Below are 14,432 nucleotides of genomic sequence, written 5' to 3'. Positions count from 1 at the left end.
TCTGCTTGAAACACCAACTCGTTTTTTAGGGGAAGCATTAGAGCAAATCTAACTGACGAACGTTCAGCCTGCCTCTTCTTGTTTCCGGCTGGACTCAGGCTTATCACCCCGTGCCTGCATGTCTTCTGTGCTGCTAATGAGGGGTTTCAGTTCACGACCCTATCAACATTTCAAATTACTCAATAAATGCACATTCTTCCCACCTCTGCTTGACGTGTGACACTGCCCATGAAGACTTGGCCGCTGGAGTGACTGTGCTGAGGTTCGTTTCTGTTCCCTCACTAGTGTTTATTAGCTCTGCCTTTCCAGCACGGGCTTATGCGCTTGTGATTATCCAGAATTTATATGCTACCTGGCGGCTACATCATTTGTTTGCCTGACAGCACTCCGTTTAATTGCCAGTAACCTAGAAATGGGCTCATTTCAAGCTATACTGCTACTTAACAAATGGAAATTACGCCACAGGTTGGCTTTTCCCTTATTTGTGTCAAACGAAACGCGCCAGCGTTCCTTTTCCGCCTTTGTCTTCAGGCTATAACACCTCATCCCCTTTCACTGAAAGCCCTGGGTATCCATTAATTGTTCCTCAATTTAGCTGCTCCCTGCAAGGGTTAGGTCATGCTCAACGTACTTCCAGCCAAGGCGTAGGGTGGATCCGTCCCCTCCGCAGGTGCCCGTGCCCCCCACTCAGCCAAGGGACAGGTAACGCTCTGCATCGCAGCCTTCCCCAGAAAGGCTTTTACCCCCCAAAAAAGGCAGCGAGCAACTGGAACATAAAGGCAGGTCTCCTTACGGCAACGCAAAGCCCTGGCGCGATTATTTATTCTGCGCTCTCCACATATTTTACAGGAGACGATTTGATATGTTAAAGTGCTTAGAGGGCCTATAAAATAAAGCAGTTATTGTTGTAGCAAGTCGTGCTCTTTACTTTTCGGCATGCCAAGATTGGGAAAGAAACCCGAGTGCCAAAACACTGAAAATTCTGCTGTATGTTGCTAAATACCATACTTAAAGATTTTGTCTGGTATGAAATAACATAAATTTTGGCAGTCTTTTACCAGGCACCCTGGAACACAGTAGAACGGACATAGCAGAGTATATGTACGCAGATTTTCCTTACAATGGCTACAGTGCTGCCAGTGCATTCCTGGAACGTGGAAATACATGGAAGCCAGTGTCAACGACGAAGAAGAGCTTGCTGTGCCTAATGTACCAGAAAAGATATTCAAGAACTCATCCTTACATAAAAATAACTCCAAAAAAGCTGCCAAGATCAGCGTCAGCTCGGCTTCGTAGTTTCCCAGTTCTCTGTCTAAGCCACACGTGGGTTCACCTCGTACCCCTGGACGCAGAGCCCGGTTGTTCTAAGTGAGCGGTTTCAGTTCATCGCCTCATTTGCCCATTCAGGCCTCTGACCCTTCGGCCCCGCAGACGTCACGGCCTGCACCAGAACCCCGTGCAGAACCGAAATAATTACACGAGACAACATCTCCATTTCTAGACACAGACACCTTCCCTCAGACAAGAATCTTTTTCATTGCTTAAAGACAAGAGTAACACAAACCCTCTGAAGACGTCAGCCCAGCCTCTGAGAGCACTCTGGATCTGTACAGCAAATCCCAAACCACAGGCACAGCTTCCATATCGGCACCCTGTGGTCAGTCTTTGAAACACGTTATTATTACACTGAAGCTGTGGGGCAGTCTGCTCACGCCACTATTTATTGCACATTTTATTCGCTCTCCTGAGACCTGTGTGGTGGGACACGCGCTTCTGAACTCGGGTATGACCAGCTGTCCTGTAGGCAGCAATGGCAGGATTAAAAACCCAAACATCTGAAAGCTCCTTTTTAAAACTGTTTGAAAAATAAAAAGTAAAAAAAGCTGAGAGTCTCCCGTCGCTACAGGTGTCAAGTACCCCAAATCCTATGATACGGTCAAGGCAGCTGGCCGTTCCTGGTTTTCAGAAATGGTGCTGCAACATTGGTTTTGAAACCAAGAGGGTGAGCCCATAACACAAACAGTTATTTCAACCTGATGCTCTCAATAATGACTTGAAGAAATAATTCTCCTGACAGGATAGAAAGCCTGTAATTACGTGCTTCATCGTTGCTGGCCCTGTCTGGAAAAGTAGCTGCCATAATTCTGTTAGTGTTTCTGATATAACCCAACAGCTCTTCAAAAAAATTGTAGCTCCCAGAAATTCTTTGTTTTAGACCGCAGAATTATACTGAAGTTCAAGAACAGAATATTAATTCCATATCGCCTAAGCCTTCAAAAAAAACTTAACATTTAAAAAACAGCCTACAGACAGCAATGCAGTTGACTCTTTCTGTTCCTTAAGGACCATTAAATGAATATCCTTTCTTATAAATAACAAGTTGGTCACCAAAAGGGAACATGATCCTTCCCTCTGAATTTTCTGTGTGTTCATTCAGTTGTGTCATGATTTTCACGTCTGGTATTTCTCACTTTTTCATTTATATAAACATGATTATAGAAGTATTTACTTCAAGAAAGTACTGTGATGCTGGAAGAGTCAGCTTTTTGGTTTTTTTGTCTTGAGAACCTACTTACCCTACACTCTAGCTGAGTCCCATCTGTAGAAACTCCCTTAGATCTGACATCTCAAATCACTTTTTATTTAGTCAATTCTTGTTCTCCTCTTTCAGATGTTTCATCCTGACAGTTCACTTCCCCGATACACCCCAAAAACCCCAGGGTAAAACGCTCCCAGCTCTTTCCATAGTACAAGCCCCACAACAAATACAACGGCCTCTCCCAGTAAATCAAAAGAGAATCCCTAAATGCAGTTTGCTTGGCAATAGCAGGTATCAGGAGTCAGGTATCGGATGTCTGAGCTGCGCCAAACACAGATGCTGGTGGAGGTGCTGCTTGTCAGGGCTTACGTACTAAAAGCCATCCCCCGTCTTCCTGGAAGAAGAGGTCAAGCCAGCGAGAGAGCCCACCATGATCCACACCGCCCAGCTCCCAACTACCAGTTCCAAGTAGCTCATGTATCACTGGAGTTCCACATACGACCACTGAAAACACCTGACTTAAAAAATGAGATCTAGCTTGCATCCTGGTCTTGAGTTTTAATGGCTTAGGGAGAAATGGACAGACTTCATTTCAAGGCTCTGGATCCCTCTGGAGGACACTGGCTATCCCCTCCATTCCCTTTCCAGTCTTTCCAGGCATCTCATTGAGTTTGGCACCTGGCTCACGAAGCCAGACACAAAACCCACTGTCACTGAGAGAATTTCATCCTTTGGCACGTTGTTGATCAACAAGGGAACATAAAACGCTTGCTTACATTTTATGCAAAACTATACCCAGATCCGGAAAGTTACGCCAGCTCTGCAGCATCATCCAGCCTAATCTCTGGCACTGCAGGAAAGGTCTGTGGGCTCAACTGCTGCTGAGATCCGTGGAAGATGTTAGTTTTACTACCCACAAACCTCAAATTTGACAGTAAAATCATGTATACGGTGCTCGGATAGCAAAACAGTAAGAGTAGAATGTATTTAAAGCGCTGCATTTATTCTCCTATAGTCTGGCGTTACAGCTGACACCAAGAGTCACACAACCACGTAGTCAGGAAGACACCAGCCTTCATGAACTGCCAGGAAACACTCCCCAAACTACCAAGCAAAGACTCGCTCCTCCTAACTCACCGCATATTGCCCTGCCTCTTCTTTTTTTAAGAAGTTTTTCACTGAAAAGCATCAACCTTTAGAGATCATACCTTCAGGAAGAATCATCTAGCAAGATGAACTGCCCCAAATCAAGGACATTTCTTTGACATGTCATTTCCAAATCCTACTCAGCAGTAAAAAGGCGTTGTTTCAGTCAGTGTTAGAGCTGCTACCTAGACCCCATTATTCAAAAAACACCAGGTTTCCAACAGAGCAGATTTTAAATAGTAAGCCTTTGGTTATTATTGCCATAAAATAAATCTCCTAAAGCATGTTTTACAAGCATTTTTCTACTCTCCAGTGATACTTGAAAGTGCTTGGGCCTGTCAAAGGATATGCGAACTCCAGATCAGATGCAGAAATTAGCTTCCAAGCAACAGCTTGTGTGCTCGTTTGAGACTAAAATGGGGCCACTACAAATTTAGGAATCAAAACCCCTCCACTTGCGAGGGCCCCTCCGTTTTTCCACTCCTCAACCTTCCTCCCTGTAAAGACACCTATCTGCAGGCTCTTTCTTTTCACCTTTCTTGAGCACGTTACCAGAAAACTTTTATATAGACCTGAGAAGCAGACAGGCACGGGAACTCTTCCCCAGAACAACATAGAGATATGAAGATGAATGCCTATGGATAAAGGCCAGACCCTTGTCCATGGGAAAAACGCACTCCTGTCCCAAACTCCTTCAGACCACCAGCATTTAAGGCTCCTAACAACAGGCCCGTGACACCTTCAGGCAGCAGGATGACATTTTAGTGTCGATGTTAGTTTGTGTGTCACCACCTTATGACTGGATCCCGTAATGCCAAAGGTAAAGCAGAAGAACCACCTGCTACCTCTGAAGGCTCCCTGCCTATGGACTTCCCAGAAGTGGTAGGGAAACGCTTGAAGCCCTCAATAATCCATGACCTTGGGCAAATAATGAGGTAGGCTGGAAGAGGAGACTGGTTCTCAGCCTTTCCCCACCACTAAGAAGCCTCCCCCATCACTAAGAAGCCTCCCCCATCAAAAATTGATTCATACAGGAGGAAATAATTCCAAAAAGAAATACAATAGTTGTCCAGAACGTTTGAAAAACAGCAACATGATTGTAAGAGAAAACAGTGAATTACTATCATTGCTTCCAAATGCCTTGCTAAAAATACTAATTGAAAGCGGTTGATCATACAACTTGCATGACACACATGATTTCTGATGGTAAAATTTCTGTGTAACCATTTTAGGAAGCTTATTTTTAGCTTTACAAATTATATTAAAATATTACCTAGAGAACAAAATCTCATAATAATCAATCCTATGAAGAGGAGAAAACAACACTTGCCCTGAGCCTTACATATCTTATGGAATGTGAATCTATAGTTAAATTCCTCCTAATTGATTAAAAGAAAATCCACGACAGCCATGACTTGATTTTCATTCCATGATTAAATATGTATCATGCCTTCATTAGCAAAACTTACAGATGGGAATAAGGCAGATGCCCTAAACACATCCTGCCAGAGTACTTGCCAATTAAAATTTGCTTGCATTAACTCTACCTGATGCCAAATTGGCAACAAAAACGTCATAGTCTTTTTATTGAGGCTGTTATCAGTAGTGTACTTTGACTCCTTTGTATTACTCCATCAAAAAAAATCCTCTGTCTGAACTACCACTTACATTTCGTAGCACTCCTCTTGGCTGCGGGGAGCCTGCTGGGCGGATGCAGTACATCGTACTACAATAGTGACCCAAGCGGTAACAAGACATTCAGGTTTTGGCACTTTGGAACCCAAGCCTAGCCAAATATGCAAAGAGCTATTCACTGGAACTAAGCTTTCTCACCACCGCCGACAGACCATTCTTCCAATGGAACCAGTATATCCCATTTTATAAAGAAAATCGAAGACTTCGGGATTCCTGCCTCGAAGACGTCACCAGACGGATCACACCCACCACTGTGCAAATAATGCCTTATTTCCTATCCTGGGAAAGGACTAGAAGTATTTCTTGACCCTTAAAGATCTCCTGAACCCTGGGAACTAGGAGAAGTCTGGAAACTAGGAGAAGCAATTCTCTGATAAGCAAACATGACCTTGCCTGTGAAACAAAACCCAACTGCCTAATAGGGCCTGCTTGATGTTTGAAAGAACAAGTTTATTGTCACCTGCATTTTATTGTCAAGGCATAAAGAAATCTTATTTTCCTACCTTTCAAGCAATAGTTGCATTCTGAAAACACAAAACAACAGAAGAAATAAAGGCAAAGAAATTAAGAAAATGGATCCCACACAGAAGTTTAATTAAAAAAAAATAAAAATTTATATTTATGGTTTAAATTCTTATGGATTTATGCAGCTAAAAACCTGTCCTGAGAAATTCACCGGAAAACATACAGTCATTGTTGGCTCTTAAGACATTACTGTATAGGAAATCAATAATGAAAGAGGCATATGTGACACGCTAGTGAGATTGTAACATCACACCTTTATAGATTTATGGGATCAGTGGAAATAACTGACGGAGCACGCACGCAGTCAGGCAAGTGAGATTTTCAAAAACACTCGGTAGTCTCCCTCTGTGGGAAAAGGGTTGAGCTATTGCAGCGGAGACAGAACTCCGCTGTCTGAGAACCTCTGAAAGCCTGAATTTAAAGCACTAACCGGTCCTTTTTTTGCAAGTGGTACAACTTTTTTATCCATTTCCCTCCTTAACAGCTACACTCATGATCACCTAAGAAAAAAATAAAAGCTCCAGCACCTACGTCGCAAAAGCTTGTTCCCCATTATACCGCCCCACAGAGAAATGAGATTTTTGCTTTGTAGAATACCTTCACCTCTATTGCTCACTCATTATCAATACAGAAATTAAATACCAGATAATCCTCACGTTCCAAACACAAACACCAGTCTCCGCATTCAGAACGCCTTATTTCTCTCTCTCTCTCACAAACTTGCAGCTTTGCTAGAACAAGTGAGGTTGCAGCAAGGACAAAATTTACGGGCAAGTTATGCAACGCCAAAATGTTTCTAGGGCAATGTTTTATAGTCCCTTAGAGTTCCATACATAGTATTTTACTGTGCACTCAAAGAGCATTTATTTACACACGTGTCTGGGGTTTTCTGTCAGGTTTAAAGTTCAGACTTTTCTCAACTAATCTAATTTGTCCGAGATGGATGGCCTCAATTTTTTCCTTTGGAAAACCAATGCCGTTACACTGTTTCCAATTCTTCCTCCAAAGCAAAACTTGGGTGTTGGCAGCTCCTCCAGAATTTCAAATCCTGCCAGACAGAAATTAAAATGCTTTTATTAGAAGGAAGTAATTTTATTCTCCTCTTGGATAACCCTTTGCAAACCATTCTTTATTTGTCTGGAAAACTTGCAAGTCAGTTACTCTGTGAGTTTATAGGACTGTATTGTTACGCTGCACCGCGGCTTTATACAGCTGAAACCCTTCCACGGATAATAAAAATCTTAGCTGGCCGACTCACACAAATTAATGGCAGAAAAGATGATAACCTGCCAGTAAGTTTAGTTCTCCAGAAGGGATGGTTGTTTCAGATCCACACTGAGTTTCAAGCCTCAGGCATGAGATTCAAGAACTAACCGACATGTAAAAAACACCCTTTCCCGTGGATCAGAGAGGTTGTTGAGGAGGTGACATTGAAGGTCACAGACCTGCCAGTTCCCCTAAATACAGGTAACAACGTTACCCCAATTTCAAAGCAATCAGATGGGTGAACTGGATCTGATAATGAAGGACGAAAAGAGAAAATGCATCACCCTGGTATAGAACCCCCTCCTTTTCCAGTGTAACTAGACCGAAATCCTTGTCCCCCGAACTATAACTAAACCTTTCCTCCCTTGGCTCGTTGGCACTGGCAAACACAGAAGCTGTAACTCCTGGCGAAAAGAGAGGGAAGCACTTAACTAATCACTTTACCTTGTCTAATCCTGCTTTGAGAAAGTCAATGTGATAACACAGATATTAAAATTTATTCATTGCATCCTTGCAGTTAGATGGTTCGGCTTACCTTCTCTGAACTCGTTCAACAGCTCTTCCTTAGTCCAGTTGCAAGATGTTATGAGGAAAAAGCCCTCTGGTTTCAATACGCTGGAGAGAGATCTCGCGTACTGCTTCCTCTTTCCCACCGCGTTATCAGGATTAAGGCTTATGGCATCAAAAGTCCCCTTGTCAATACAAATCTCAAATCCTGACAGCTCAGCTGATGGAGCCAGGAAGTCTTCTACCTAAACCAGAAGTCTACAAATGTGAAAACATTCTTCTACTCAGGAGCTCCTGAATCTTTAATGCAAACCAATACTTTAAAATAAGAAGCCTCAAACCTGACAATGGGCGTGCTTAGGAAAAGGTAACTCACAGGCTTTTCACGCTTACAGTGCCATGTCAGCGTCTTTCTTCTCTGCGTATTATGTGATGATCTATTTGCTGTAAAGCCCGTGTATATACCCATCCGTCTAAAGCTCAAGCACACTTGAAGTTCATTCTTTAAATCATTATTTGTACTTTGATCCCTGGTTTCCTAGGTGCTGCGTGCTAGGCGCTGTACAAATACAGAATAGACAGTGCCTGCCACAAAGAGATTACAATCGACGTACAAGAGCAGAGACATCATAGAGGTACAGAGCTGGAGGAGACAACAGCAGAGCAGAGAGAGCGCTCAGAATGAAAGGCAGCCACAGAATCACAGCATGGCTGAGGCTGGAAGGGACCTCTGGAGGTCATCTGGTCCTGCCCCCTGCTCCAGCAGGGCCTCTCAAAAACCTCCTGCTGCACAGCTACTGGTAGGGATTCGATCACTTAAGGATCTCATCCCCTATGTCAAATCTGAAACTCAGAATGTAGCGGCTAAAATACAGAACCTGCCAAATGGCGAACCACTACTCTGCTCCCTGCTAGAAGCAGGGAAATCTTTTCAGCCCTAATGACTGTTACAAAGAGGGGGGGGGGAAAAAAAAAAAAAAAAAAAGAAGACAAAAATCTTCTTGTAAATACAGATTTATTTGGTTAGAATTCTCTCACAAATGTCAAAAGGCATCATTCATATAGTACACTGAGCACATCTGAACATCAATTAGGTCATTTCATCTTGGTTCAACTGCTTTTATCTCCTCAGTAAACTTTCTCTCCAAACTTACCTTGAATTTAATGTTAGACATCCCTTCTTTCTCTCTTACTTTTTCTGAAAGTTGTATTGCAGAAGGAGAGTAATCAATCCCAGTGAGATCGGTGTAGCCAGACTTTGCCTAGACAGAAGCAGAGAATCTTAATCAGTGTGCTAGCAATTTTTTTATGCAGCAAATGTATTCCTTATCTATAATCCATCTCATCTCTCCTCCTCTTAATGACAGAAAAAAAAACCCAACCTTTTACTCGTTTTTATTCCTGTTACCATTACAAGAGCTAAACAGCTGGGGGAATGAGCTGAAATAATTCCCTTTCGTGTAATAGCTCATCAAAAGAACTGTTTACTAAAAGCTGGTTTATGTCAACAAGTGGAAAACTGAGCAGAACTGTGAAAAGTAATACCCTGGAGGGGAACAGGCTCTCTTATCTGCACCAAAAGTAACCTAGAAACCAGGAATTTTCAGTGACGAAAATTTTCAGTGATGAAAACATGGGCCAATGCCAGATGCTTCAAAATAAGAAGAAAACCTCTCTGACACTTATATAACATTTGAGATTGAGCAATTATTTGGTTTGTAACCCAAATGGTAAGAGCCAAAATACGTAATGCATTTTATTAGTACAGAAATCCACTGCAAAACCTCACATTTTTCCAATTATTCATGCCAGTGTCTAGTTGAATGCAATTATTTGCATGCTACGAGGTCTTTGTATCAGCAATTTTCAGGCAGGTTATGCACCACGTAAAAGAGCATACAGAAGACTTTCCGCTAATCTAACTTTGGGGCAGATAATGATAACCCATTTTAGGGAACTCAGGCAGTGAGATCCTAGCAAGCCTTTTCCAAAGCAGGTGGGCTTTGCAACACCGGGAGCTGGGCACGTAGGAGGTGGCAGTGACATTTTCAATCCGAGGCAGAAGCTGTGGTGACCAGATCTGGGTATCGCCTGCCTCAGTTGGTCTGGCCACATCCAAACCTAACAGGAAGAGCTACAACCTTAAGGCCAGCTGCAAGCAGACAGGGAGAGGAGGCTTAGGTTTGTTTTGGTTTTGAACAATACATGGACTTTAATTAGCATTAAGCGATCAGCTGCATATTTACTTGTTCCAAAGGCCGATACCTCAACAGTGAGGAAAACTATGAGAATTTTTTAAAACAGTCCTTCCAGCAGCTCTTCAGCCCGTGTGAGCTCAGCACTAGCCAGCTGTTCTTAATTGAGGACTAATTTCAGCTAAACACAAAGACCACGTTGTTTGCTTTTGATGAAGAACAGCGTATTGCTCAGGCTTCTGCCCACGTTCCTCCCCAGAGCAAACCAAGCTTCCTGAGATGCCTGTGCTGAAGACTTGGGGGTGGAAGAGCAGTTCCCACAACAGCTCCTCTGTTTGGAAAGGAAGAGCTTGAGTCACTTGAGGGAGTTCCCATTCACTCCTATAGTCTCCTGAGCAGAGGAGGAAAGTTTAAGGATAAACAACATTAAATGCTGCTAAACCTGTACGGCCTGACTCCCTATGGACAGGAAGGGATCATTCACTCAAGTGCCAAACATGACCACACTGCATCCTGCAACTGGACTCATGTCCTGAGGGTGGTATTTGTAAGCACTCTTCTGCTGCTTCTTGAAAAAGCAGATTAAATAGCAGAGGGGAGTTTGCAACGTAATCAGCATGGCCCCATGTTTGGGCTTCTGGTACTGCCAAGCAGACACCCACACTTGGGTAGTGAATACCCTTCACTTCAGAGAAGTTTTTCAATACTGTTGACTCCCCCAATACTCATAAGAATCAAAAAAAAAAAGACAAGGACAGAGCTCCATGTGGTAACAACGTTTCCTTAGAAGAGCAGGAATTTTTGGAAGGCAGAAGAATTAGGTCATCACTGCAGCCTACCAGCTTCCTCAAGTTAGCAGCGGTAGGACCATGGTCTACTGCACATATAAAACCAGCATGGGGTCCCACTTACGTCTCCGAGATCCTCAAAGGAGGCAGAAAGAAGAGAAGAAGCCTCCAAGCAGCATTTCTCTTGGAGCTTACAGATGGGCAGATCCCTGCAGTGTGCATGTAGAAGACATCTGGCTGGATGTTTTGCCTCTAGCTGGGTAGTGGGGCCAGTTCACACAGGATACAGCAGTCTCTCTTGGTTTCACTTCATTTATTACCTCTTTGCCAGATGGCTAGTCTGCCTCCTTTTTGTGCAATATTCCCTGCTGGAACTGACAATGTCTCACCTAGACCCAGCTGCATTTGAGAGTAATTTTCTTACTATACTCCCATTTACTATTCCTTACTGTTAACAACGTACTAAGGTCCCGTATTCCCCAAAGAACTGTACTCTACGGCACCTCTTCCTGTCCTGATGATGGTCTGATACATACCCTCAAGTAGCTACTAACGTCCCACATGACCAAAGCCTGACTGCCTTTTTCAGTATTGCCATTCCTATCACATTATCGAGCCCAACTCCAGCAGCAGAACTGTTCTACGGCAGCCGACGTGCTTGACAAAAGAATCCTAACTTGATTTTCAAAGCCTAGCAGCTAACACAAAAAAATTTCTTTCACATCAACTAAGCAAGTGAGATCCTGAATTATTTAGAAACAACAAACACAGTGTATTTTGAAGTCACTTTTCAAACGGGAGCCGGACTGAAAATTTCCTATTAAAGCAACCACAGTACTTTGAGGTGCTTAATGTAAGGGGGGAGGGTGCTTTTATGGTAGTTTAATAGTTTTTAAAAGCTAACAGGCTGTCATTTTCCCATTACAGAATGAAAAGTAATTTCAGATTTGTAAGTGGTGCCAGGATAAAATTGAAGTTTTATAAATAAGGTTTTTCTGTTGCATGTTTCAACAATGAGAAAGCTAGCTAGCATTGCATTTAGCTAGCATTGCATTTAACAATCATCATTATTAAGCTTCAAAATTAATTTATCTTAATGACATGAGCAATTTCTACTTTTGATATGATTTCTCCTGTTCTGCAGCATAGCAGCCAATCCCCATAAAGGCTTTAAACTCTCCTAAAATCAAAGTCCATATTAAAAAAAAAATCCCATTATCAGCCCGACTTCGACTTTCACCCCTTTCAATTTCTCCAGCAATTAATGGAGCCAACAGAGAATGTAGAACAACAGAAACCGCTCGAGTATGATAGCTCCTTTCTTTACCAACTCTCCTATATTCAATCAAAATCAGGAAAAAAACACCACAGCTCCTAAACATCTTGTATCACTGCGTAGCAACAACCGTAGCAGTTCAGAACACATCTGGTAAGGGGTTTCCACACTGGCAGAAATGTGTACTTCTTGAAAAGAAACGTTAAAACTTCTTCAGTTGTTTACAAAAGAAACTGGGTTTAACCACTTTTTACATTGATAATGAGTATTATTATCACAACTGAGTATGGAGAAAGGGTCTGGTTTTGCATAAGAGAGTACTTTGTGTATTACTCAACTTAATTTCCTTACCTGTGAGCGTTTTACACAACAATGGGAAGAAAAGCATTTTCAAATATAGGAAAACAGAAAGGTAAAGTTAAAATAACGGATATTCAGGCTGACTGATTTAAAGAAATACCATGAATTCCAAAATCTGAAGTACTGACTATCTGGGAAGTACCAAGAAACTAGAAGTTTGAGCGTGTCTAGCAAAAACGTAGGTATTTCCATCTGGTAGAACAACACACATTCTGTTGCTAGGTCTGCACTTTTTAAAACCCCTACCAGCATTGCTGGTGCAAGGAGTGACATACCCAAGTCCCACGGGCTGCCTGGCGGCCACTTGCAATGATGCCTTGTCTTTGTGACAGGATGTTCTTTAAGGCATATCAACAGCACCGAGTTCATTTCACTTATACTCTTAAACCCAATGAAAATATAAAACCTGACGCACAGTAATCAGTGTTCTGTTGATGGGAAAAAAACCCACAAAATCAGTCTTAATTTAGGTTGCTGGCTTTTTGTCTTTCATGTAAGTTATAGCTTGCCATGGTTACTATTGTTGCTTGTGAGAACTGTATTTAAGCTACTGTGTTTGGAGCATTGACTCTATACCAAAAGCACAAACTTCACAATATACCAACCAATTCAATCAGCAAAACACCGTTTCCAGTTCCGATGTCAAGCACAGAGCTGTCAAGGGGAATCTTTTGTTTTTCCAACCATCTGATTATGCGAACCATGCTTTCTTCTCCAAACCTATGAAAAACAAGGGCTCAAGTAATCCAGAGAGCAAAAATGTACAAAAGGCACAGCAAATTTATTTCATCTGGCCCTCTCTCCAGCTTTTGCAAAGTGTCTCTTACTGAAGCACATCAGTAACAACTGACACAGTCCATATTCCACTTTCACTTTGTTTGAATTAAAATTAATCACATGGCCTTAAAATTCACTGAAACACCAACTCTGGAAGATTAAGCCCTCCATATATTGAAAAAGGCAGCAGTACCCGCAACTTGCATAAATAAACCGGAGCTGAGGGTTAAAAAGCACCTTTGTTAATAACATCCACCCCAACAACCAGCACACTTTCTGCGTAATGACAGCTTCCCAAGTGCAACTTAGAAATCGGCATCGCAAAACTGGGCAAGAGAAGAACCAGTGGCTTCAAGACTAAAATTCCCCACCATTTTGCCAACATCCAGAACTATTCAGTGTCCCACCAAATTGCTGGCTGTGTTTCTGCAATGCCTGTTTTAAAAACGAAATAAGAGAATCACTCCGGTAGAAGTATTTTATTTACCAAATTTCCCCTGCATCTCCAATGTCTTCAAAAGTCTGCAGTTCTCTTTCATATGCAGCATCCCAGCTAGAGTTGGGGGGAAAGGACAGGATATTGCAATTAATACTGGAAAAGATCAAGATTTAAGGGTGAGGGGAAGAAAGGGTGGGAAGGCTGTATCTATGTAGCAGTGCCACTTTATGTCCATAGAATGGTTAAGAGTTGGAAGGGATCTTAAAGATCATCCAGTTCCAACCCCCTGCCCTGGGCAGGGACACCTCCCACCAGCCCAGGCTGCTCCAAGCCCCGTCCAACCTGGCCTTGAACCCCTCCAGGGATGGGGCAGCCACAGCTTCTCTGGGCAACCTGGGCCAGGGGCTCACCACCCTCAGAGTAAAGAATTTCTTCCTAATATCTAATCTAAATCTCCCCTCTTCCAGTTTGAAGCCATTACCCCTTGTCCTATCACTACATGCCCTTGTAAAAAGTCCCTCTCCAGCCTTCTTGTAGGCCCCCTTCAGACAACTGGAAGGATCAAGTATTACCTAGACAGATACGTTTCTCGGGCGCACGTTGTCTGTCAGACACCGAGCTGGCGATGCCCGGAGCGGGAAGGCCGCGGATAACCAGACGAGGGGCACAGCACGGGCCTCCTGCTCCCCGGGCAGCTCCCCGGGCCGCCCCATGCCCGCCACGCCGCGGCTCATCGCCCCCAATGTCCCCCCCTCCCGCCGCCACCACTCACTGCTCTCTGGTGCCCAGCACCGAGGGGCTGAAGGGCTCCTCCCGGCACCCCGGCCCCGCGGGGCGCCCGGCCCGCTCCCCCGCCACCGCCATGCCCGGAAGCACCTCGGCACCATAGAGAGCAGCCGCGAGAGGACCCGCGGCCGCC

At 43.4% G+C, this 14,432-nt stretch overlaps 1 protein-coding gene across 1 annotated transcript; it reads right to left on the bottom strand.

The window, feature by feature from the left end:
- Window positions 1-5,995: 5,995 nt before the first annotated feature.
- Window positions 5,996-14,418, bottom strand: EEF1AKMT2 (EEF1A lysine methyltransferase 2). The gene is made up of 6 exons (XM_063339646.1): window positions 14,286-14,418; window positions 13,562-13,627; window positions 12,903-13,017; window positions 8,833-8,940; window positions 7,707-7,923; window positions 5,996-6,953 (listed from the first exon to the last, which is right to left on the bottom strand). The coding sequence occupies exons 1-6, from the start codon at window positions 14,375-14,377 to the stop codon at window positions 6,826-6,828; spliced, it is 726 nt and encodes a 241-aa protein (XP_063195716.1). The 5' UTR covers window positions 14,378-14,418; the 3' UTR covers window positions 5,996-6,825.
- Between the last annotated feature and the right edge of the window lie 14 nt (window positions 14,419-14,432).

This window comes from Chroicocephalus ridibundus, chromosome 6, assembly GCF_963924245.1.
Source record: "Chroicocephalus ridibundus chromosome 6, bChrRid1.1, whole genome shotgun sequence".
Classification (NCBI taxonomy): domain Eukaryota; kingdom Metazoa; phylum Chordata; class Aves; order Charadriiformes; family Laridae; genus Chroicocephalus; species Chroicocephalus ridibundus.
Note: the sequence above shows the minus strand (reverse complement) of the source record. Positions and strands in the feature narration are given on the sequence as shown.